The 12161-nt window shown below is 43.8% G+C and overlaps 1 protein-coding gene across 3 annotated transcripts in view; it reads left to right on the top strand.

Annotated features, from left to right (window-relative positions):
• C1H4orf33 (chromosome 1 C4orf33 homolog) overlaps window positions 1-12161 on the top strand; it is a 110191-nt gene that overhangs the window by 76121 nt on the left and 21909 nt on the right. For all 3 annotated transcript variants that reach the window (XM_075615413.1, XM_075615398.1, XM_075615406.1), the window contains one exon: window positions 56-116. In XM_075615413.1, coding sequence (XP_075471528.1) covers window positions 56-116 — 61 coding nt within the window. The remainder of the gene's footprint in view (window positions 1-55; window positions 117-12161) is intronic.

Genomic DNA, 12161 nt, shown 5'->3' with positions numbered 1-12161 from the left:
TTACCATCAAATTCATATCTCTGTTACACTATCTTCCATTATTTATTGTTTGCAGTGGTTGAATCCTTTTTTCTGAACAGCAGGACCACTCAATATCTGGAAGTAGAACTGTGCCCGTAAGTACATTTTATGTCTATGTAGGATTTCATTTTTAAGTGATAAAAACAATGACTTCAACCCGACAGCACTGGACTGTGAATGCTCTAGACATTTAGCAATAGAACAGGTACAACAATGACTGTAAATGTACAGAGTTTCTATAAACTGTTAAGCCTTGACAGCCCTGACCCTTCGTCACTGTAAGCCAGAAAAAAAATGGCTCTATTTTACACTGTCAGTGAAACTCAGCCAAGAGGGAAGCATTTTGAATTAAGACATGTTTTAGTTGGCTGATGTACAAGCGAGCGTGAAGTCTTTAAATCTTGCTACTGAGAAAGACTCTGAATGACATATACACACTTCTTTATCCAAACACTGCAAAGTCTTTGGCAGCCAACCGTTGTAAATGTTGATGTTTTAAGGAAAAAGATGCTTATGATTAAGACATACATTCCCCAGCGTGTGCTTCCTACTCTATTTCTGTCTTCCATGTTTTTTTCTCACTTGTTATTCCTTTCTTTTACTCCTGCTCCTTTTGCACTATTTTGCTATCACTGCCTTTGGCCCTGATTATATCAGCGGCAATCTTGCGGTGTTGCACATAAAGCCCCATTGAAGTCAATGCAGCTTTCCATGTGATACCACCAGATTGGCTATCTCACATTTTACAGGGTTAGGGCTTGGTCTAATTGCTGTTTTCCTTCCTTTCTCTAGATATTTACTAGGGACAGTGAAACAAATATATTTTTTCTTACATGAACACAAAGTTCATCTGATATAGTGCTTCAATCTCCTGGCACTTCTAAGTAATGAAATAATGTTCAATGATCGCATATTGCTGATGGTCCAATGTAAAAGGTGGAATTAATATGACACACAGAATTGGCCTCTTTTTCGGCACAACCTATAAAGCACTAAATACAGGTCCACAGTAAATGGGACTGGGTACGTCCCAAACAATTGAAATGTGATGATGAATATATATTTAAATTAATTTATTAATAATAGAATAAAATAATTGGGAGCACATTTAAACAACAATCGTCAAACACGACTCACAGGCCAGAAGTTATGGCTCAATTAGACGGGCATGGTGGCCTAAGAATAATGTGAGCGAGACCAATGTGCGAATGTCCGGTGGGTGGGGAATCGTAAATTACAAGACTGACCCTGAATACATACCCCTACAAACAAGTGGATGAAGGGAATTAACCAAATGGAGGAAGGGAAGGTGCCCTAAAGTCTAGACCTCCACTGATCCTATATCCAATTCCCAATGAAACGGACGGCGCAAAATCCGTACAAGAGAGTAAGGTGACCACTAATCACCAGAAGTGGAATTACTCATACACCATATGTGCTTTTGTTACAACAGTCCACAGGCCACATGAATGTCTATATACAGCTATAATTGTGTGACATGAGTGGTCCTCAGTATTAGGCAAGGTCCTCAGTAGAAGAGAAATCGAAACGTGCTTCAGGAGGAAGCGTCACGACGTCAATATACATGTAACCACGTTCTTTCCAATGTACTAGTGGACATCTGACTCAGAAAGCTAGGATTCCTACCTTGGCCTCCAGCCCAGCAGTACCACTGACAGTGGATTTATCCGTAGGTGATACTCCAAGCCGGAGGATTCTGACTCAGAGCAACTACCCACATCCACCGTACAGGTTAATTTGGACATTATTCTGAGGGACATCTTAGCCATTAAGAGTAGGGTTCCCTATGTTTCCAACCCATGTGTGTAGGGGTATGTATGTAGGGCGAGATTACCACCAGTCATTTGGGAATTCATTGTTCCTAGGCTTTAGCTGTCCAGTCACTGTATGCCACACTGTGCTATAGGTTAAATGTATTTACTGTGTGGCCATCGTAGGCTTAATATTACAATCTGCTATTAGAGTCAATACACATTGTACATTCATTGTATTCCTTTCTTATATTGCCAAATTGCCATAGGTTACCTACACACGCACACACACTGTGTGGCCACTGTGGGCTTAAAATGTTATCCCAGCTACCAGCTGTTATCAGAGTCTATACACACTGTGCAATTGTTACACACCCTTACTGTATATCAGCTACTAACTATAGTCATAACAGCTGCATAGAACCTTGTACCTAATACAGTATTCTAAATAAACTGCTACTAGCTGCATCTACAGCAGCACCCCAGTGCCTAATACTGAGGACCACTGATGTCAAACAATTATAGTTGTATATTATTTATTTATTTATAAAATATTTTACCAGGAAGTAATACATTGAGAGTTACCTCTCGTTTTCAAGTATGTCCTGGGCACAGAGTAAAAGAAAGCCGTATATAGCCATTCATGTGGCCTGTGGACTGATGTAACAAAAGCACATATGGAGTGTCATGATAAAATCATGAGATATTAGGTATTTTAATCCCTCTGGTGCTTAAGGGGTTAATGAGCTACAGTTTGACGTTAAAAATACAATATGTATTGGGGTTTCCTGTATGGCTCACCTAAACGGGCCAGATGCGTTGCATGTTGCTGATAGACTCCAGATAAGGGCAGAAGTGGGAATAAAATATGGCCCGTGACAGCTTTTCTAAACACGATTGTTTTACAGCTAAACGTCAAAACATTCTCAGGAGGGAGTTTATGGATGGCCAGGAGGCGTGGCTAAGAACGTATCAAACCAAGAGTGGCTTTATTAAAAATGCGAATATCATGTGAAGTCATCTCCTCTGCATAATAAAAGATACAAATCTATAATTGTGTCACTGAGGGGCACGTTCTGACATCACACACTGTAAGGTAATAAGGGACAGATATTAATTTGTCGTTTAAATTTAGGATTAAGATGGTCATGTTCAGTCTCTTTACGTCTGCCATGAGCGCCCGAATCTAGTAATGTAGCTCACGTGTGTGTAAGTATAACAGAAGTGACGTTATAAATGCATGTATATCCTGAGGCACAGATCCAAACGTCATTGGAAGGAGGTTTTTTTTCCTCTGTCATAAAACAGTCAATCTCACAGTTGATTTACGACGGGGGGCGGAGTTTATGTGGTTTACATGGGAAGAAAAAATATTTAAGTCTGAGCAAAGATTATGAAAATGAGATCTCATCAGAGCTGAATTTGGGACCAAACACATGAGACCTCATCCTCTGTACCCTCTCTGGGAGAAAACCTATAACATTTCGGTAATGTATATTTCGGAGTTCTATTTGATGATTTATCCTTTTATTTTAAGAAGCTGGTCTGCATTTATTTTTAACTGTATGTTTCTTGTAATCCTTTTTTCTGTAACCTAAGCACTGTATTGTTATATATATTAAAACAGTTAATAAGTAATGCTTTGGGCTCTGAATAAACTGTTGCATGCTCTCAGGAGAGTATTTACATTTGTGGACACATTTTGCTACAACTGATTTGTGTGTGTTAAAGTGCATAGTTTCTATAATAAACAGGGACCTGGGGCCCTTGCAAATATTAATCTTATCTTATTTGCATACCCCAGGTGGTGGCAGTGTATAGATATGATTGCAAGTGAGTGAAGACGTTTATATTAACTTTTTGGCGGAACCTTGTGCAGGCACAAGGGGAGTTGGCTAGAGTAGCCGTGTGTATTAACCATGGGTGCATATCTAAGTCAGGTGCCCACTTGTGTGCTGTTCGTGACGGTGGTATATTGGGATGGATTTAGGAGACATATAACTCATTTGAGGGACCTTTGCGAAGGTGAAGAGTGGGGCAGCTTGCAAGTTGTGTATTGACCCTTATCCTGCAGAGAAGATATTGTCCATTTGAGGGACCTCTGCGGAGGTGAAAAGTGGGAGCGCTTTTGAGGGTGACGGTAGGGGGTAACCAGGCTACACAATAAATGTTAAGCCCATCTGGTTACCCCTGAAACCGTGGGGTCCCTGGTAGCTACATAACACCATAAGCCAGGGGCCAGGTAACATAACACGCAAAAGTTCAAGTGTCCTCTGCTTTTCCACTTTTCCTTTGCTTCAGACTCATGAAACTTTCTGGGTGTAAGTTTTAGGTGGGATATTTGGGTCAAAATGTAGTTGATTTGTTTGCAGGAGTGGGGGGGCCAAAGATACTGGTAGTACCCTATTACTCCCCGGCATGCAGGCATGATTTGCCGGTACGCGGGTTTAATTACACCGTGGGCTGAATTCTGTAGCTGCTCGGTGGACCTCCAGGGCACCTCTATCGCGTCTCCTCACAATGACAGGTTCTTCAACTCAACGCGTTTCGCCGATGGCTTCGTCAGGAGTTTATGCATATTATTCCGTTTCTGTCAATCATATAACCAATTCCGATTGAGTGTAGATAGGTCTGAATTAAAAAGCAATTTTTTGAAGGGTATATAAACAATGAATGACTGACAGTAAGGAACTCCTGATGAAGCCATGGAACGAAACGCGTTGAGTTTGAGAGCCTGTCATTTTGATGAGACGCGATAGAGTTGCCCTGGAGGTGCACAGAGCAGATACAGAAGTTTACACACAAATCATCATATATGCACATACACACACATCACTTAGACACATACTTGCAGGGCCGCCAACAGATGGAGACAGCTAGGACTGCTGTCCCATGCCCCGTGAGTCAAGGGGGCCCGCTGCCCTGCCAGCGATGCTAGAGTTTATTGCCTGCACCTGCGCAGGTAATAAGGGCCCTCCTCTTCCCCTTTGCTGGCTGATGCTCATCTGGAAGGGGGGATTCCCCAGGCTCTCATTCTGTGTGCCTTCACCGGGCTTGCAAGCCCATCCGAGGGCCCCAGATAAGCCCACTATGCTTCCTGACCCATTACCCCCAAACCCAGTATGCCCCTTTACCCCCTCTCCAGGTCCAGTACCCTATTGCCCCCTACATCCCCAGTATCCCTTTACCCCCCTCCCCACGCCCAGAAAACCCTTATTCCCCCCTCCCAGGCCTAGTACCCTCTATATGTCCAGTGCCCCTATTACCTCCCTCCCCGTGCCCAGTACCCCCTCCCCAGGCCAGTAGCCCCAGGCCCCATACCCCCTTATATTACCCTCCAGAGGCCCAGTACAATCTACATCACCCCTCCCCAGGCCCAGTATCCCCTTAAACCTCCCTCCACAGGCCCAGTACCCCGTTATCTCCTCCCTAGGACCTCCTCAGGACCCTGACCCATTACATCCTTATATCTCCTTACAATCAAAGTCCATTCCCTCCTTATACCCGCCCCCCAGTGCACCAAAGGGGGGCCTGTTTCATATGTTTGTACTGGGCCCAACAATTTTTGTTGGCATCCCTGCATACATGTATACACACACACACACCATAGAGATATACACTTACCTTCCCATTGCCAGCACATTGTACAGGAGAGGAGCCAGCCCTGATGGAGGATGTGCTGTGAAGTGAGCTCTGCAGCGCCACCTAATGGCCAGAGTCAGTCAGTTGCTGCACATAAATCCCTCTCCACCCCTCTGACACCGGCCCGAAATGTTAATTCCGACCACACTGGTGGGCAATTTGTCCTCTGCCCCCCTTGCCAGCCCGTCCCTGATCAGCACTCGCCACTGGTCCAGGTCCAAATTTACTAAGCAGTCAGGGCCATCTTAACAACATTAGGGCCCCCCGGGCAAAGCAGTGCACGGGGCCCTGTCTACACTGTCGCTCCCAGCCTCCCACGCGCTCACTAGCAGCAGCAGGCACCGGAAGTGCTGCACTGCTAGGCTGCGAGCGGTTGTGACTTGAGCCGGGGTGCTGGGAGGGGGGAGAGCGAGTAGGGTTGCCAGGTGGCTTGTCCAAAAATACTGGACACAATGGTGAAAGGTGCAACCCACTCGTTGGTGGGGAAGAATGTTATTTATAAATGACCTGACTGTTATGTCATTTGTTCTAAATTTCACTACAAGTATTCACCAATTTGCACCAATTTCTATTCTATTTCGTAAAAAATCCGGGGAGGAGTCTTGGGAGGGAGAGCCCTTCCGAGGATTGTTTTAGGAAATAGAATATGAAATAGTGCAAATTGGTGCATGCTTGGAGTGAAATTTAGAACAAATTACGTAATGGTCAGATCATTTATAAATAACTGACCTGCAGTCATACTGTACATGGCGAGCAATACTGATCTTACTGCTTCTCCCACAAATTCCAAGATTGTTGCACCCCTCCTCAACCTCTCTCTCTCCCCCATGTCCTCTCACCCTCCCACCACCCTTGTCCTCTCACCCCCCCACCACCCTTGTCCTCTCACCCCCCCTTCATCCTCTCTCATCCCCTCCCTTCATCCTCTGTTACCCCCCATCCCTTCATCCTCTCACCCCTCCCTGTCATTATCAGTACAGTAGCTGTCAAATTTAGACTTCACAATCCAGCTTTAAATTGCATATTAAATCATGCCATTGAATAAGTATCCTGCTCTGCCTTCTTGGGGGTGATCTGTAAGTAAGAAGGGTGCTGCAGAGATTGCAATGCTGCTGTGATGAGAGCTGAGTTATGGAGCCTTTCTGAGAATTTACAATGGTGGTTAATTTTAATAGATCTTGAAAATGGGAAGACTGTTAGTATAGTAAAAGAAAAGTAAGGGGGAGTGAGCAATTAAACAAAGTTGCCAGTACTGTATGTACTGTCTGTCACCATGCGCGCGCGCACACACACACACACACACACACACACACACACACACACACACACACACACACACACACACACACACACACACACACACACACTATATATACAGACAGGGCACAGATAGATAGACACACACTGAGACACAGACACAGCCTCACCTCTATGCTGCATGCTTTCCCACCGCTCTTTGGCCCCACCCCCCAGGCTCCTGCCACCTGCCGATTGGCTGAATTACACTGCAGCAACCAATCAAAAGCTGCCCAGCCCCCCAAACAGCAGCAGCCCTGCTCTATCCCATGTCCGGTATTATCTCTCATAGGGGAACCAAATACCGGACACCTGGCAACCCTAAGAGCGAGTCGGGTGCCGGGCGGGGGGAGAGCATTGGTGGGCACGCATGGACCTATGCTGTGAGGCCCCCGGGCAACTGCCCAGCGTCCCCATACGTAAAGACGGCCCTGTAACCAGTGCTATTCCATAAGATATCTTCAGTAGAAATGGTTTACAGCCGTAAGGTGTCTAATAGAATAGCACTGTTTAGTAGATATAAGGGATGAAAGTGTTATGGGCTGTTGTTTAGTGTCAGCAATATTTTATTTACAAACCTAAACTTCAATTTATTTTCTAAAGAGGAAGGGGATCTGTTTAATAAAGGGTACAGTATATAAAAATACCACTTGTGGTGCATTCACGTCTTAGACAGGTCTGAAAGCTTGTCTTTTCCCATTATCGCTTAGCAAACAGTGCTTCCACTGCAGCCAGGGATTCTGGGTAATGACATGCATATAAGCACAACATGTCACTCTTTACTTCTTATCCATTTTAACATGGAAGAGCAAAACAATTTATGCTCTTATAAAAACCCTCCCACGTAGTAAGGGACGGCTGTGCACTGCATGTAAATGCTTGCCAAAAAAAGCTGATAACTGCCGCACCACTAAAAAAGGGGGTACTTTATTCTTGTTACTGAAGCATACAGAGACGACAGGAACCTCGAGAAGAACCTCTGAAGCGTTTCGAGCAACAAGCACTTTGTCAAATATTATATTATATGTAACGGTACGACCCCTACCCAATCTCATATGGGCCCCTATGGTCTGAATCTGCCCCCAGTTACATCTCAGTGTAGTGTGGTGCACCTGCTGGCTCACAGGACTCCTGAGTCTCCCGCTCATTGGTAGTGGGGATTTCACCATGACAGGCGTATGAGGTAGTGCTGAGTTCTACTCTCAGTTGGTACAGCGCCTCCATCCCTTCCAGATCCCCAAGATAGTAGGGAGGAGTTTCTGGAAGAGAACTCCTGGGATCATCTTCTTCCTGAATAACTCCAGTCTCAGGCAAGAAGGGTCCTTTAATCAAGGGCATCTTTATTTGCATCTTGTATGGGAGACTGCCCATCATAGCGGCCAGTACTTAACCGCACATCATATAGCTGAACATCATTAGGAAGTTCCCTCCTGACTCTGTAATAGAGTCAGGGATATTTCTGCCACCTCTCCCCTAAGGGAGACTACCAGCTGTGCCAGAGCCCTGGACACAGTGTGGTGTCAGCTTGTCACTCTGCCACTTGAGCTGCACAGACTCACAGCTCTTGCACCAAACACTTGAACTCTGCAGATAGGCTTAAACTCCTAACTTTAGGAAGTGATGCGTAATTTATAGTTTCCAGAAGACCCACCCCTGTGTCACTAACAGTGGACACAGATCATGCTGTCACTTCCTTTGCTATACCTTACACATCACAGGGGTTGAGGGCAAACCTCCATGATGACTTCTGGCCAACCTGCCCTCTTAACAGGAATTACAGCACAGAATGGGAAAGCATGTAACCCGATTTTACACAGGGCTACATATATATATTATGTTAGTTGCCTAATTTTTGCATGCTCTAGAGAGCCCTGATTCAGGGGGTAATTTCCTCCCTTTTTCTCTTATAAAAACCCTGCTAGTTTCTAGTCTCTGTATTGTTATTGGCGGATATTTATATCAGTTTTCTGGTGCGTTAGAGTATAAACAGAAAATGCACAAAATATACAGTGAAGGCGAACCTCTGGGGATTTAGAAGCAGCTTCTGGAAAATCTTCAGACTGATATCATACCACAAATCAAAGCATAGCAAATATATTTCAGCTCTTTAGAGCATAAGCTAAACATAGTTGTTGATTTTTCATTGAACGGTTAACATGATTACCTACACAGAAGCACAAATATATTCATAGGAATCAAATAAACTATCAGGGTTATGTTCTTTTAAAATTACCAGCCAAAGCCCATAAAATGGGGGTTGACCTTTTCCACCACTGGGAATATTGATTATATATATATGTGTGTGTGTGTGTGTGTGTGTGTATATATATGTGTTTATATATATATATGTAGAGGTATCAGTACCGTGTTAGCCGAGCTTTAATAATCAAAAAGGAATAGACGATACCGTTCTGTGGCTAACTAAATGCTTTTATTCTTGCGAGCTTTCGAGATACACTGATCTCGTCTTCCGGCGATGTTACATTGTATATATATATTCCCAGACATTGATATTCAAAATACCGAAGATTACCAGTTATATCACAAAGGGACATATATGTCACCCCGGGCCATATTTCCTAAGTGGTGCGATTCCATAAGACAGCTTTTTAGCTGGAAGACACTTTAAGCCCATTTACCTGAATGAACTGTAACCATATACCATTATAATAATTGTACTATAAACCTTTTAGTGTTCATAAAGTTTGTCCCATTATTGTAGAGGTTTGTATATTCTTATTTTAAAAGTACAGATAATCTTCATTTTAACGGCACTTTTACCACTTTACTGAACACCCAGGAGAATCAACACTCAGAATTTGACTATACTGTAAGGGCACCATTAACCATACTGTGTCTTTAACTCAGAGATTGGTATTACTGTAAGACCGGAAGGGTCTGAAAATAATATAAACCTGCAAAGTAAAATATTCCAATTCAATTGGTAGGACAAAAGACCTTGGACGGCAAGGTCAGTTATGCTAGCCTCTAGAGCAGGGGTCTCCAAACTGATTGGGCCACCTGTGCTGAAACAGGGATATCCATAAAAGCCGGCCTGTTGGCCCTTGAGGACTGGGTTTGGAGGCCCCTGCTCTAGAGCAAGAGGAGGTATGGGGGTCCCGGATATATTAAAATATTATCAAGCAGCCCAGTTGTGGCAGGCTGTGGTTTAGAATGCCGGCCCGAGGCTGTTTTGCTGGCTGGGTATCGAATCCCACTATTTGAGGGATACCTCGCTAGCAATGGCTCTATTGACCACCGGGAGGCAGCAGGCTGATATCAAAATGTTCAAATTGGGCCAAATGAGATGCACATGGAATATGTGGAGCAAAACAATAGAGAAATACAAACTCACCTCACCTTTCTCAACTCACCCCCGTCTTTAAAACCCGGACTTTCCCCTGGGCTGTAAGCAAAAGCAATTTGATCAGTTCCAAACTCAAAACATTAGAACAATTGCAGACCTCCTGAACAATGGGAATCTCCTTAGCTTCCAAGAACTCCGTAGTAAATATGGGGCCCCAGATCTCCACTTATTTAAATATCTTCAATTAAGGCATTTCATACATAGAATATTCCGGAACCTAGCCTTCCCTGGAATTTGATGTTTTGAATCATACTGTCAAAGGGGAATCTATCAGAAGGGACTAATTATGAGAATATACCTTGGGATAGAGGCATCAATAGATACTCCAGATCATAACTATAATGGGAGGACATCTGGGAGTACGGAGCCAAAACATCTATGTGCGCCACGACAAAAGAAAAGATATATAAAGTACTATTCCACTGGTATCTTACACCAGATAGGCTGAGACAGATCTATCTGGCGGTCCCTGATTTGTGTTGGAGGGGTTGTGGACAGAAGGGGGATATGGCTCACATATGGTGGACCTGCCCCGCCATACAAAATTTTGGCTTATTGTTCAGGAGATAATTAGGGACACAACAGAAATGGCAATCCCTGTAGACCCCTTTATATATCTATTAGCAAAACCAGTTGAGGATATGTCATCCCCTGAGATGGCTGAATTTGTTTATATTAATGGCAGCCAGGTGCTGGATAGCGGCCGCCGGGAAAAAACTTGCCCCCCCCTCCAGACATACAGTAGAGAAGCGAATAAATGAGGATATGACCATGGAGAAATTGACGGCCTTTCTGAAACAGTCTACTGATAATTTCTACAGAACGTGAGAACCATGGCTTGAAATGTAAGAAGAGAAGAGAGAGACCCAAGTACCAGGAATCGACCGGATGGGTCAGACCCAGAAGCGATGGATAAGGGTTTTTCCTTTTCTATTTGCTCTGGTTGAACAAAACAAAATTGACCAGAATCAGCTAAGAGAACTCTGCGAGACTGCTGTCTGGGCCGGGTGGCGGACTGGGTAGATAGGTGTTACAATCCTTCTCCTCCCTCCTGCTTACCCCCCTCCCCCTACATTCCCTGCTGGTTTTAACTTCATTTTTCTGTTGTTGTTGCTGTCTATCACACCAAGTTCAACTGTTATTCAAAAGCTATGTAATACTCTGCATTAGTCGAGATAGAAGAATGTTAGACTCATGGCTATGTGTCACTCTGTAATTGGAACTTTTTGATTTATATCTAAAATTATGTTATTCTGTTCTGTCTTCAATGCGGGGAAACTGTTAGCCGAATTTCTGCACCTGACTGCAGATGTATTTTGTCAATATTCATATGCTGAAAAAAATCAATAAAAATATTTGAAACAAAAACATATTGGGTCTTGAGACGTGGCGTGCCTTCAAGATGGCCGCTTAACTTTCCTTATTCTGTTAATTATCCATTGCCATCCTTCTCAGCTGGTCACGGAAAGCTACATATTATGGTCAAAAGTACTGGCCAGAGGGGAATCATCTCAGTTGGGACAGATCTTTCCCATCGCACCTGTGTTAGTGTTCATTTTGTGGCCTACTGTGTGGCCTGGATTCCCGCACTTTTGGCGCAGCTCATGCTCATGTCTGAATTTGTTTATGGGTTAACTTGTCACCAAAGTATTAGTGATCCAGAAGATTGAATACCCCTGATGAGACCCAGTGGCTTGTTTGACTCAAAACTCGTCTCACGTGGTGAGAAAATGTATCCTGCTGAAGCGTTTAATCTTGGGATGCTGTAGAAGCTACCCATCCCAACTACTCGCTAAAGCCCAAAAATAGGAGGTAACACATACATTTGCACATGTTTAAGATCAAACACTCAAAATGCTAACCTTGTGCTCAATTAAAAGCTGATTGGATTCAGGAGAATGTCCTCCCAGTTATCACTCCAATTTTTTTTGGGGGGGAAATAAATTCTGTGCAACTAAAGCCTTACTGCATCCAAGGATAAAAGTGACAAAGGCGCTCAAACGCTGGATCTTTTCAATATAATAGTATGGATAATATACAGATAAATAGGATGGGACAGGGAG

The sequence above is a fragment of the Ascaphus truei genome, chromosome 1 (genome assembly GCF_040206685.1).
Source record: "Ascaphus truei isolate aAscTru1 chromosome 1, aAscTru1.hap1, whole genome shotgun sequence".
NCBI lineage: Eukaryota > Metazoa > Chordata > Amphibia > Anura > Ascaphidae > Ascaphus > Ascaphus truei.
This window is presented reverse-complemented; position numbering and strand designations above follow the sequence as displayed.